The 14556-nt window shown below is 42.3% G+C and overlaps 1 protein-coding gene across 1 annotated transcript; it reads right to left on the bottom strand.

The window, feature by feature from the left end:
• Positions 1-1839: 1839 nt before the first annotated feature.
• Positions 1840-8053, bottom strand: LOC113028726 (uncharacterized). The gene is made up of 7 exons (XM_080304416.1): positions 8000-8053; positions 7862-7925; positions 4348-7551; positions 3387-3740; positions 3132-3269; positions 2978-3051; positions 1840-2875 (listed from the first exon to the last, which is right to left on the bottom strand). Exons 3-7 carry the CDS (start codon positions 4667-4669, stop codon positions 2777-2779), a joined length of 987 nt encoding a protein of 328 aa, XP_080160542.1. The 5' UTR covers positions 4670-7551; positions 7862-7925; positions 8000-8053; the 3' UTR covers positions 1840-2776.
• Positions 8054-14556: the final 6503 nt, after the last annotated feature.

Below are 14556 nucleotides of genomic sequence, written 5' to 3' on the forward strand. Positions count from 1 at the left end.
AGCGGCAGCCAAGGAGTGAGCCGGTGTGTACCTGGACGCCCACCCCCAGACACAAAGAACCCCCAACGCACCGACACCTGAGGGAGTCCGCCACTGGCAGGGGAAGTGGTGGTGGGTGGAGATAGGCCTCCAAACCTTGGAGGGCCTGAGGTGTCCCCAGAGAGGTGGCGTCTGATACCCAACCTGACATATAGACACAGACATACAGGCACACACAGACACAAACATCCATTCCCCCCCTCATGCTCTCATATGCACTCACTCCACACTCAACCAACGTGGAGACAGACATAAAGAGACGCTGTACACACGATCACACTCCCCAAGCATACTCTACAAACCGGGTCTAGGTACCCTTGCCCCTGGAGGGGGGAACTGCACCCAGACCCAGGTGGTGTTACCCTTTTCCCTGCGGTGGGGAGAGGCAGACCACCCCGACTCCGTAGCAGCAGGGAGGCCCCACACCCCAGACCGCAGTCGGACGGCCAACTCCTCCTAGCCCCCCCGCTCCAGCAGGCCGCAGAGAATGGGGGTGGGAGAAGACTCCAAACCTCCCTCCACCCGCTCATTGTAGTGTTGATGCATGTGTGTTCTAAGGTGCAATTAAAACCCAGGAGGGCATGGAGCTACCTGCCAAGGAGCAGCAGGTAAGCGCATAGTCCCTCCTGATAGCCCTCAATGACTAAGTGTATTTAAAATTGAGAGGTGGGCAACGACGCCAGGGGTGAGGTGTACACCCTGATGGTAATTTGGACTCCGTGATTGTGCCCACCCCCAAGATCCTATATGTATGTGTAATGAAAGTGTGAATAATGTGAATGTCTGAGTTGTGGGATAAAATTGAGGCAGAGGCAGCCAGAAGGGGACAGGGGGGAGGTAGCCTCCTCTGCACCCTGGTGACATACCCCTACTCCAAGGCCCTGCATGTGTGGGTGGTTGTGGTGGAGCGGGAAGAGGGAGGCAGCTGGAGATGGGGAGGGAAGGAAGGGAGGGGCAGGTAACCCCTCCCTGGGGCCAGCTCCCCCGCTGACCCCAGTAGGCACTCCCATACTCCGCGACCCGCCAGGGAAAGGGGGCCCAGGCCCATCCAGACCGGGGCCCAGTGCAGCAGCGCCTCCCAGCTCCACAGAGCCCGGGACAGTCCACCCAACCCCACCACAGAGAAAACTGCACCCACCCCACCATCCACTCATCTTCCAGACTACATAAGACAGTAAACGCCCAGGCTGAGATCTTCCTCCACCTCTCCTGTATCTCCCCCTCCTGCAGAGAGAGTTCCTGAAGAGAGGAAAGCTCCTGCAAGATGTGACCATCTCCCCCACCAGTTGAAGAGCCCCCCAGGTGGCTCGACGCACCGGCGGCACCCTGCTCCAGGGCTGGGCCCCCATGCACCCACCCGCCCACAACCCCGGCAACACACCAACCAGGACCCAAGCCCCCGAGGCCCGGTCCGGGTCCCAGCCCTGGTTTTTCTGCCTGTACTTGCAACAGCCTACATATGCAATGTGGCTACGTGGGAGATCATATGTCAAAGATTTGCATAAGATCTGAAAGCAAGAGTTTTGAGTGACAACGGAATGCACAGCAAACACACCAACATGGTCATCATTGCCAAGAACTTTGTTATCAGCTATAAAATTTACTTTTTACATTTACAAACAACTATTACAATGAAGCAAAAAATGATTCTATAACTGATTAATGTCCACATTTTTTATTTACGCATAGATATGGAAATCGCAGTTGAGGAGACCCCCACTCATGCTGTGCTTTCATGGTAGGACAGCATGAGAACAGGAAACAAAAAACCTCCTCTGCACAAAAAAGCACATGAACATTGTGAAAGACATGACAAGCCACAGGGTTGGGTAGGGGATATCATAACACAATAAACACAGTATGTACATCTGATCTGGGACTGCTGCAATCTTTCGACTGCGCCGCCAGCTGACCCGATGTCCACATCATGGGGGAGGTAAGCATCGAAGGCACTAGACACACTGATGCTACCCCACATAGCAGACAGGTCTGGCCCGGATCTGGTGCCAAGCCGGCATTGCTAGCTGACTTCCTGCATAGTAAGTGGTATGTCATCCAGATATGGGCCAGGCCTGGCGTACGTGCCACTGTTTATGTGATAGTATGCCACATCTAGCCCAATTATGGTTTGGTTTATGTGGCCCAGGCTCATGGAAAACAGGTCTGGCCCGGATCTGGCATCAAGCTGGCACTTGTGACTGACTGGTGTCATGGCAGGGTGTATGCCAACCAGATGTTGGCCAGGTCTGGCAATGGCAATTTTAGTTAGAAGACCCAAATGCCACGTTGCAATACTATACTGCTGTGGTAGCCAACATTTCAAATGCAGGTTTGACAAGTTTGCGAGTGCACGCTTTATCCAAAACCTAGTGAAAGGTTTACTCATGTTCACCACCAGGTGTCTGTAGCTCAGGAGGTAGAGCAGGTCACCTGCTGAGGGTAAGATTAGTGGTTCGTTCCCTGAACCCTTTAGTCTGCATGTCAAGAGTGTGAATTTGTATGAATGTAGTTAGGAAGCACTCAGTTTAGAGAAAGTGTGTGTATGATTGGGTGAATGTGGCATGCTGTAAAGAGCACTTTGAGTAATACGGGAGACTAGAAAAGCGCTGTCTGAACAGAGTTCATCATCTTACTTTTGCACTGTTATTATCCAGCACATGTTATTATTACATGGCTTGATTAAGGTACACATTAGGCTGGGGCCAAATCCACCATAGGTCCCAAGCACCATACAGGTTTAGTCATTACGCTGTACTTGTATATCTCTTTCCATCATCATAGCTGTCTTAGTCAACCTGAACACAACCACAGTATGAAGCCCTGTATCCTGTGATATCTGAAAAAAATAATATATTTCACAAAAACTGTGAGATGACAAATATATAAAAGGAATAACAGTAGTGTTACAATGTATGTATGTATGTTTAAAATAACTTACCTTCTGATTTAGTTGATTACTAGTGGTCACGGTATAAGTCAGTTGCACTGCTGCAGCACCTGAATTAAAGGAACCTAAAATAAAAATAACATTTACTGAAATTCAGAATATACTGCAAATTAAGTATAAATAAGTATAAAGGAAAACAGATTACCATTCGAACAATTATATTTCTTGTTCTTGATTACATAACTCAGTAAGGCTATGACCATCAAACTTATTGCCAAAGCAGCACACAAAAGAAACACAACTGTGTTGACCACCCGAGAATCACCAAATGACCAAATGTTGTCTGAAAAACAAAACGATCAAACACGAAAGGTTAATCGCTATGAAAACATTTCCTTAAATGTGCCTCCTGAAAACTAGAAATGATCTGAAGATGTTTAAATTACATAAAGGTTGTTACCTTCAATATTCAATTTTGCTCCATTCCCAAAAATGATATGTCCACATGTTGCCACAGCACAATAGTAGTTTCCAGAATCAGAAGAGCTGATATTGTTCTTTGAGAAGTTGTAGACACATTTTCGAGGAGAATGAACATCAGACTGCCTCTCACATTCATCACCACTGCTTCTATAAACGTAAATCAGACTGGGATGTGTTTCATCCATTCCTGCTCTGAACCAGTACACATCCTCTGGACATGTATTCTTCTGCAGGTCAGAGAGGACCGAACACTGTAGAGTCACTGAGTCTCCTTGATATATCGGAGCTGATGGCAACTCTTGAATGACAATGGGGATGTCAGGTTCTGGTCCTGGAAAATAAAACAAAGTATGTACAATTCATTTAAAACCACTGCAAGAATTTTTATTTTTCACAGTCATGAATAAAGCTAAACTTATGCCACCAACTGTCCATCAAACTTATGTATGATTCTTAACAAAAGTATTTTACCACCCATCATGAAAACAAGAAAACAGAAAAATGTGTCAATCAGCCAAAAACTTGTTTAAAGGCAAAAGTTATATTGTTATTTATTAGACAAACAGCAAACTGAATTCATGTTGTTATACACTCATTTAAGCTGACTTCTGTTCAGGAATGCAAGTAAATAAGATTTGGTATCTTAATAAAATATAGTAAAGTACTTTACTATATTTTCAGCTTTTTTGTAAAACAGTACTTTTAAGAATTCAAGTATAATATTGATATTTTATTATAAACATGCTTCTGCATGCTGGTGCATTATCCAACAGAGAAACATGAAAAATCATTTTTCTAATAACTAGTAATAACTAGTAAGTACTGTTAATTAAGGGCAGCTATGGCATAAACCGTACAATGAGAGGTAGTCTAATAAATGTGTTAATCAAAATAAATTCAAAGTTGAGCATCAATAAGGAGAATATTGTGTCATTTACCTTTGACTCTTAGGAAAGTAATATTCCACTTTGTCGTTTTGAGTTCAATCACTTCTTCACAGTAATAGAAGGCAGTGTCATTGAGCTGTGTTTGAATTATATGGAGGACAAATGTTCCTGTTTCCTGCTTTGTTGTAATACGAGGAGTTTTGTTAACAGTGCCCTGATCAAAAGTGTAGGCCGCCCCTAAGACTTCAGGCAGATTTCCAGCAACAACTCGCATCCAAAAAAGTAATCCTGACAAGTTAGACCGGCGACTACACGTCAGAGTCACATCTTCTCCAAGATGAACATTTTTTGTTACAAAGCTTTGGTCATCCATGCATCCTGAAAAAATAAAGACAATCCTTTACATCCAAGTGTAAAAGGTAACAATTACTGAAACACAGAGAAAACTGAACACAGATGCATACTTACGCCCAGCTGTGAGTAAAAGAGCTATGCACAATATGATCAACATTGTCTGGTTCAGACCTCAGTTAAAATTAGATTTCACTGCAAGATGATTAATCTTAATGTGGTTTTATCAAATGGGAGGGGACAATGAGATGGGAGGGGACAATGAGATGGGAGGTAACCATTTTAAAACAATCTGATTGGTCTGTAATAATGTTGGCCGTAAAGTTAAATGTTAAGTTAAAATTATCTCATTGTCTCCAATGAACATACACGACACTAGCAGTCATCACAAGAGTCACAACTAAAATTGTAGAATAGATTTCCTGTCCAAAATTTTCAGCCATGTTATAAAGAGAAAAGCTCCAAGACATCAGCTTTTGCTTAGATGCTCTATTGGGCCAGAAAAAGGTTACCAGAAAATGGCAATTGTGCAAAACTGTATCTAAGATTTTACATTATAATTTATGATATACTTTTTGAGCATTGATAAATGACGTCTTTGAGAGTAAACACAACATGACCAACACACCAAAACACGAAGTATGGTTGACAAAACAGGTTCTGTGACAATCGTATGTCCAGAGTAAAAATAGCATTTTGTGATTGTGCTGCAATACTGTTTCAGTCAAATTCTCCAAACTGCAAAAAGCCTAGAGAAAATACTGTTAGTGATATATCAGTGTGATATATCAAAAGACAATGTTGTTCCACTTATTTTGCACTAAACCAAACACGTGAGGATTTATATGAAGTCAGACCTTTCTCTTTCTATATTATTGTCATGTTTTGCTGTGCAGCAGGCAGGATGTAGGACCCAAATGCAGGATTTGGAGACTGAATTATAAACTAAAAGCAGTAGCTTTATTGCTGGGGAAAAACTTGAAATGCAAGAAAGGTAAACTAGAAACGCAAACACAAAACTCAAACTAGGAAACTAGAAAACAAAACCTGAGGGAGCCTGAACATTACCATAAACACAGAGGAAAAACACACCATGGTGACGACACCACGGTGAGCAGGGGAACACTGAGGACTAAAATACACCGGCAGGATAATGAGAGGATGGGGAACAGCTGGGACTACTCAGACGAAACAAGACACGGGAAAAGCAAAACTCAAAACACTGAACACAGGACAGGATCTATCAAAATAAAACAGGAAACACACAACAGGCACAGAGGCACGGACCTGATGCTAAACAAAGGGAACGTGAAGCACAGGGACAGGAGTGACATGAGACATGACTGACTGGGGAACAAGAAAATAAACATAAAGACAAAACTTAACCTACACTAAACACGAGGGGCATGGGAACAAAACCCAAGAACTAGAAATCAATAAATACTAGAGAACTTAGGGAGCTAGAAATACAAAACAGAAACCCAAAAACACCAACGGTGATAAACAATGGTGAAGTCAAAAACTTATATAATGACACAAAAGGCTGGGTCACCGACACAGGACCGTGACAGTTATCATTTAGCAATAAACTGTTTGCATTATTATCCTTTGCTGTATCACACTCTTTGGGATTATCATCAATTAATGTTTACTTCCAGTGATGGATGGAGGAAATTTTTACTGCAGACAAAAACATTTTAAACAGCTTATTTTCTAACCAGACATCGCAGTGGCGGACAAGAAGAGAAAGAAGGCCATAGTGATAGATGTAGTTGTTCCAACCAATATCAGGAAGAAAGATGGTTGAGATATACCAAAAAGACTGAGAGAGGAGCCAGAGCAAATGTGGAGAGTGAAGGCAACGGTTGTCCCCATGAAGCACCCAAATTAGTGATCTCCAAAGCGGGAGAGTGGCTCCAACAGATCCCAGGAACGACATCCAAGATCTCTGTCCAGAGAAGTGAAGTCCTAGGTGCATCATATTGTAACTATACATTAAAATTCAGAAATTCCCAACAGCCAGACAACCCAGACTCTATATAGTTTGATGTCTTGTGCACCCCTAAATTTTATGTAGTGTTGTGTCAAAGTCCACAATAGGACATTGGAGGCCTAGCTGTTTGCATCCCATTGGCACCTTGTGTTTTTTTGCCTATATATATAGTTTTTTTTTTTAATTTGCTGATTTATTTATTTTCAAAATCACTTTTTAACTTTTGTTTTCAGGGCTGGTAAGGTTTAGGAGATTAAAAAGATTTTGTTTTGGGTTAAAACATGGCCCTTCTTCCCAGAACTCCTCTTTGTTGACATATGATAAAAGATAAAAGTGAAGGATCAATCGCAATAATCACATAACGCTGTGTCAGGATACGTTAGATTACAGTCACAACTTAGCAGCTTTAATGCAACACACCATGCAGCTTTATTGTTTATTAGGTTATGGAACTATTTTTATTGAGCACCGAAGTGCAGAGCAAATATTTATTCAAAGTTTACAATGTCTCTGTCAAAGTGCACAGGTAAGCCTTGTTCACATCTAATAGCAATTTTTCTGGTGTAAGAGTTCCCACGGTACTCACAGTGGCCTGGCCTTCCCCCTTTTAGTTTACAGACAACAATGTCAAAAGGTTTTGTGCTTTTGGTCATCTCACCATATGGCTCTCCTGCACGGTCACAAATGGGTTTCACTAGACCCGTGGTAGCTCTGATAAAGGTGTTGGTCTCCTTACACTCATTGTCGGCAGTTTTAATGCGTCTACTAGCTATCACGCTGGTACACCTGTCAACACTCATCCGCTGAAAAATATGCTGATTTATAAACTTCTGGTAACGCTCAGTGATGTTAGCATTTACACAGAGTACAGTGGCAGAAAGCAGCAGCACAAACTGGGTCCTCATGGCTCCCTGTTGAAGAAAATGTGAAAAAAAAATATTTTAGACAATTTGTCGCATCTGAGATGAGGACTGAGTAAAGGCAAACATTTACTCAATTTAGTTGTAAATTGACTGGATATTGTTCATATTGTTGTTGTTGTTATTTTATTAAAATGCACAGTGATCATATTAAACCATATCAACAAATAAACCTCTTGGAGATTTTAGCAATCATAGACTCTCTAGATATATACTCCCGAGGGAAAAGTACAATTTTAAATAAAGTCATATTTAACTTGTGTGTAATGGCAGAGCATTCTGAAAAAATGAAGAAACAAACCTTCCGAGTTTAAATCAGAAACTTTGTCAGGTCTCTCAGTTCTCCCGTTGTTAAGCTTGTGAAGCTTAAATGGAAAACAATAAAAAATATATGTAAAAATGTTACAATATCAATACCACATTACAGAGAATAACTTACCCGTATCAAGACCACAGTGACAGTGATCGGTGTCAAGTCTGCTCAATCATTTATAGAACTCATTTTGAACTTTGATTTCTTGGCTCAGCAATACATGGGGAGGGAGTTCTAGATAAAATAATTCATTTGGGTAAAGGGACAAGAAGATAACAGTGTACTTTTTTCACTTTTGGGGGTGCTCTACAATTACACCAAGCCCCCTCAGGACTGGTACTTAAAATATAAGTTTCTCCTGATTTTAGTCACCAGATAAAAAGGCAGTAATGATCAACTTTTGTTATATATCAGACTATTGTTTTCAAAGAATAAAATCAAATGAAAATTAAAGTGCGAAGGTAAGAAGAATGAAGGGTGTGTAGTCAAGTACTATTAACCAGTACAGCCAAACATAAGTCATGTTCAGATGTGTATTTTAATTTCAAATGGTTGAGCAAATTTGGTTTCTTATGCAGTTAATACTTAACCTAAAAGAACAAAGCACAAATCGACAACATTTACAATAATTTTAATAAAGCCATTAAAAATCAACATAGCCTGACCACAAAAACATCTGTGGGGAAGAACAAACATACACCTCCTGCTTATATAAAGGTTTGCAATGTTTGGTGTTAAGGGTTATATTAACAGGAAAGAAGGTCGTAGGTACATTAGAACTGATCCAAATATTTGCTGATCATAGTTCAGTTTCAGTTTGAGTAAATGATAAAATGTTTACATTCCCAGTGGACTGTAAACATTTCTGACCTAAATCAAGAATAACAGCTTACACAGAACTGTATTTTATATGTTTAAACTGTACTTTATATTCAGTATTTCTGACAACAAATGTTCTCCACTTCTTTTTAGTACATTTTCCACACGTTTATCTATTTACAGTGGTTCGTTCAAATTTGTTTAAGTACAGGTTGTGAATGAAGGGAAGAAGAAAAAATACCCCCAAGAAGCAGGTTATGAGCACAATAATAACAACATCTTGGTGCTATTTATTTATGTTTACATTGAATTCCATGCTCCACTTCTTTATAGATTCAGATTCAAGCTTCAAAAGAGAGGGCTTTAGGTCTCTTCCTGTGTCTTTAGGTCCCCTAAGACAGCGGTCCCCAACCTTTTTTGCGCCAGGTCCCGACAATATTGTCACAGACCGGCCTTTAAGGTGTCGCGGATAAATACAACAAAATAAAACTAGTACCGGTACCGGAAAAAATAAGATTTATTCATAACACACGTGAAAATACCCAGGAAAACCGAGTTAACGATAAAAACAATAACAAAATAACGCTGAAAACCGATAAAAACCCTGAAAACTATACATTTCACACCTGAGCCTCTACTCTCGCGGCCCAGTACCAAACGACTCACAGACCAATACCGGTCCGAGGCCCGGGGGTTGGGGACCGCTGCCCTAAGACACAGGAAGTAAGTTTATGCTAATTCAAAAATGTATACAGTAAGAACAAATGTATCACTATTGTGTAACATGATCGTGTTAGCATGCTGACTAAGTTTCACAGATCTAGTCAGTACATAGTGGAGCACTCAGTGCCCACAAATGCACACACACACAAAAGTTATGTGCAAATAACTAAAACAATCTATAAAGAGTAGGTCTCTTTAAAAGTATACATAATCATGGCTGCTTTCTTCAAGGTGTTTTTGAACTAAGGAAACAGTATTTGTCATTGCCCAGACTATGACAACACACACACACACACACACACACACACGCACACACACTGCTAAAGCTCTCACACAGGTCTCTACTTGTGTCCTGTGTGAATTCCCCTCCCTCTCTCGAGACATAACACCCTCTGAAGATGAGCAACACCTCAACCGAGACTCATTTTGACTGCATGGAAATAAGGTTTTAAGAATGATGAAAAAATTAACAGTTGTCTATATTATTTTTTATTTCCTTCACCTCATTCGGCCAGTTTGCTGATGGATATCATGGATATTGTTTGCTGTAAAAATAACAGCAAACAATATCCATGATATGTGGAACCCTCAGCTTTGACTTTAGTGCCACTATTGATCTCATTGTTTATTCATTCTAAACCAAATTGGGTTTTTTTTTTGCTAGTATATAACTACTTTGATGTCATGCTTATTAAAAATGTAAATAATGGTTGAAATGGATATCCTATCATTCCACTTTTTGCACAAATGCATTCCACATGTCTGATGATGCTGCTACCACCAGAGGGCACTCTAATACTTTTTATATCACATATTAACCCAAAGAGAACAAACAAGGTGTTTAAACATGTAAACTGTTTTCATTCATTTTACAGTAATTTTTCACCACCTCTACTCTTTAACTGACATTACTCTTAAAATATGAGGTCACAAATGTTTGATTGTTAACTTAAGACACAATAGCAACCACAGCACTGCAGCTGCATGTGACTTCATTATTTCCAAGTTACTGTCCAAATCAAGACATGCATTGTGTGATTCTTACTCTGAATCTGAATAAGTACGCGGGACCACTGTGTGCGGTAAGACCATCTCTTTTACTTCCTGTATTACCATCTACCGGCATGCATTGCCAGTGCGTAACACGTAATTACACAATCAAACAGTGAACCCATACTGCCCATACAACAAATGTACCAGAGACAATTATGAATACACCACATCTCCCCTTTTAAACAAAAACAGAATATTCCTTTTCTCAGGACAGAACTTCTCTTTTTCAAAGCCATACAAGAACATCTGGCAAAAAATCTGCATTACATTTTTAACCTTTTGTTTTTGTTTTCTTGTTCTTTTCTTTTCTTAACAACTCTTTTTAGCTTTATTTTACTGTGCTCTACAAAACCCTTATAACACAGTTACATAACAACAACCTTTTTTTTTTTCTTACAGATCTAACTTTTTAGGTTTAACTATTGGCCTCCCTGACTTGGTTCTGACCACATCAGTGTTAACAGGTGTAGCAGGGATCACACTGGGTGTTTGAGGCTTCTGCAACACAGGCACATTAGCAGGTTCATGCACAGGTGAACTTAAAGGAATCAAATGCACACGATTACGCCTCACAGTCCCTTGTGGTAACTCCACTGTGTATGATCGGGGTGTAGAGTGATTTTGGATAACAGTGCCTGTAGTTTTGACATCAGTCACCCAAACTTGCTCTCCTGGGGACAGGCTGCATAAAGGTTTTGCGCGGTGGCGCCTGTTGAAGTTTGCCACGTCCATCATCCTCTTCTCCCTTTCCTTTCGAGCGAGCAGTGCGTTGTCCGGCAGTGTGGGCTCCAGCTGCGATGGAAGCATCGGCAGTGTGGTTCGCAGACGTCTGCCCATTAAAAGCTCTGCAGGGCTGTATCCGGACTGCAGTGGTGTAGCTCTATAGGCAAGAAGAGCTAGATAAGGATCAGCTGCTTTTTTCAGAAGATTTTTTACAGTCTGCACAGCACGTTCTGCTTCTCCATTACTTTGCGGAAACTTGGGACTGCTTGTGATGTGTTTGAAGCCGTATGCTGCTGCAAAGTCTGTAAAGATTTGACCTGAATACTGTGGTCCATTATCAGACATGAGGACCTCTGGGATGCCGTGACGGGCAAAGAAAGATTTCAGGTGAGTAATGACATCGTTTGATTTTGTCCTGTTTAACAAAGCAATCTCAACAAATCTAGAGTGATAGTCAACAGCGAGAAGGTAAGTTTTCCCTCCCAGCTCGAAAAGATCTGTGCCCACTCTCTGCCATGGGCGGGCAGGGTATTCTGTTGGCATGAGTGGCTCACTGTTATTGTGTCTTTCTTGAATACACGTTTTGCACTTGAGCACCATCTCAGAGATTTGTTGACTCAGCCCGGGCCACCACACTGTTTGGCGTGCACGAGCTTTACATTTTACAACACCTTGATGTCCTTCGTGTAGTTTTTCCAGCACCTCGTTTCTCATTGCTGAAGGAATGACAAGCCGTGTGTCTTTTAACAAAAGGCCGTCTTCAACAGTGAGCGTGGCTCGGTCAGGCCAGTAATTTCGCAGTAAAGGCTCTTGTTTTGCATGTTCTGGCCAGCCTTCGGTGCACATGTCCATGACGCGAGCACACACACTGTCGCTTTTCAGTTGTTCCTTCAGTGTTTGCATATATGATGAACTGACAGGCATGTTTGCTACAATACTGTCGACATATATGTCTGTGCTTTCCATTAGCTCTTTGTCTGACAGGTTCATTGGTTTTTTCAGAGGTGAGCGGGACAAAGTATCTGCTGTCCAGAGCGATTTCCCTGGGGCGTACTGCACAGTGTACGAGTAACGCATGAGTCTCATTCTGAATCACTGGATCCTGGGTGGCAAGAGATCCAGAGCTTGTCCTCCCAGTAAGGAAACGAGAGGTTTGTGGTCCGTTTCAAGACAAAAATGTTTACCAATCAGGAAATCACGAAAACGCTCACACGCCCATGTAGATGCCAGTGCCTCTTTTTCCACTTGTGCGTATCGTTGTTCTGTAGGAGAAAGGGACCTCGATGCATACGCCACTGGTCGCCATCCTTCTTCCCACAGCTGCAAAAGAACACCTCCGAGACCATAGGATGAAGCATCTGCTGATACTTTAATGTCTCTGTTGGGGTCATACATTGCGAGCACTGGGGGTGAGGTCAGGGCATCTCGTAATGTTTTGAAAGCTCTCACTTGGTCAGTTCCCCAATACCATGCGTTCTTTTTGGAAAGAAGATCTCGCAGGGCTTTGTCTTTTTCAGCTAAATGGGGGATGAACTTGCCCACTTGATTCACCATGCCCAGAAAACTGCGCAACTCTGACACATTAGTTGGCTCTGTCATTTCTGTAATTGCCTCCGTTTTCTTCGGGTCAGGACTGATTCCTGTATCCGCTATGATGTGACCCAAGAAAGCAACCTTGCTCTGGGAGAGCTCGCATTTTTCAACATTCAGCGTTATGCCTGCTTTTTCCAGTCTTTGCAGTGTAGCATGGAGACGGGAATCGTGCTCCTGATGGTTACGTCCCCACACCAACACATCGTCAATGTGACACACCACTCCTTCGAGACCCTCGATGACCTCCGCCATCATGCGCTGAAAGTGTTCGGGCGCTGAGTTGATCCCAAACGGTAGGCGGTTAAAGTGGAACCGCCCAAAGGGTGTGATGAAGGTGGTGAGTTTGGCAGACTCATCGGACAGGGGAATCTGCCAGAAGCCCATGTTGGCATCCAGTTTGCTAAACACTTTGGCTCCTGCGAGCATTCCGAGACTTTGTTCAACCGATGGCAGCACATATTTTTCCCTGCACACATACTCATTTAGTCCGGTAAAGTCTACGCAAAGTCTTAGCCTAGGGCTGTTTTTCTTTGGAACAACAACCATGCCGGCACACCAATCCGTTGGTTCCTCAACTCGGGTAATGACACCAAGCTCTTCCATTCGTTGGAGTTCCTCTTTTACCCTTCCCATCAGAGGCAGAGGAAGCCTTCGCGGAGTTTTGAGTGAGTACGGCACAGCATTCGGTTTGAGTTTAATGTGATAGGCCCACTGCACTTTCCCTAGACCATTGCAAAGTTTAGGGTAAGTAGTCTTCAGAGTGTCCATTGAAACCGCGTCAACTCGCACCAGCAGGCCAAGAGCTGTAATGGCGGGCAGGCCTAGCAGTGGAGTGCTCAGGTTTCTTACAACATAGACCTTCTCTGTTGTCTGTTTCGCTCCGTAGTTGAGCTGTAGCTTTGTAAAACCTGCAACGTCCAGTGGTGTTTTTCCAGGGCCTAACAAAGGTTTTTCTGGCTGCTGGAGAACTGGTCTGTGTTCGTTAGCAAAAATCTTTGATAAGTCCGAGTCAGCTATTACAGTCACATCTGCTCCAGTATCCAGTTTGAAAGTGATTTTTGCATCTTTCACTTGTATGTTGGCTGTCCACGCCTGGCCGTCACTGGAAACTGAGCCTAGGAAGAAACCTTGCTCCTCTTCCTCCTCAATACTTTGCACTGTCTTGCTTTGTCTGCAGACTCGCTGGTAGTGACCTTTTTTTCCACATAAATGACATTTTGCATCATTTGCTGGGCACTCAGGTTTCGGATGTGGAGAGCCTCCGCACTTGTAGCATTTGTTACTTTGTCTCTTGCTATATTGCTGTTGTGTTTTGACAGTTTTATTTTTGAACATGTTGAACTTTGTTTTGTCGTGCTTTTGTATCACTCTGTCAACTGTTTTCGCATTTACATGCATTACATTTGTTTCACTTCTCAAAGCTGACTGTTGCTTTTTGATTTCTTCTGACTGCCTGGCCATATTTATAGCTTTATCCAAGTCCAAGTCTTTTTCCATCTGCATGCGCTCAGACAGCCTCGTGTCGGCCAAGCCCACTACTATTCTGTCTCTTATCAGCTCATCGTGGAGCGGTCCGTAGTTACAGTGCTCTGCTAATGCATGCAAGGCAGTCACGAATGCATCAACAGTCTCATTCGGCTCTTGTTTGCGCATATTAAAACGTGCGCGCTCATAAACAACATTTTTCCTGACAATGAAAAAGTTGTGGAAGCTATCTCTCACTTTAGCATAGTCCCGTTGGTCTACATCACTTAACTTTAGTCCTCTCAGGA

Source organism: Astatotilapia calliptera, chromosome 2, assembly GCF_964374335.1.
Source record: "Astatotilapia calliptera chromosome 2, fAstCal68.1, whole genome shotgun sequence".
NCBI classification, from domain to species: domain Eukaryota; kingdom Metazoa; phylum Chordata; class Actinopteri; order Cichliformes; family Cichlidae; genus Astatotilapia; species Astatotilapia calliptera.

Coding starts and splice junctions, on each gene's coding strand:
- LOC113028726 (XM_080304416.1), bottom strand. CDS start 4,669: ATGGATGACCAAAGCTTTGTAACAAAAAATGTTCATCTTGGAGAAGAT. Junction 3,741..4,347: donor TACTTTCCTAAGAGTCAAAG/GTAAATGACACA, acceptor TTTATTTTCCAG/GACCAGAACCTGACATCCCC. Junction 3,270..3,386: donor AGCAAAATTGAATATTGAAG/GTAACAACCTTT, acceptor TTTGTTTTTCAG/ACAACATTTGGTCATTTGGT.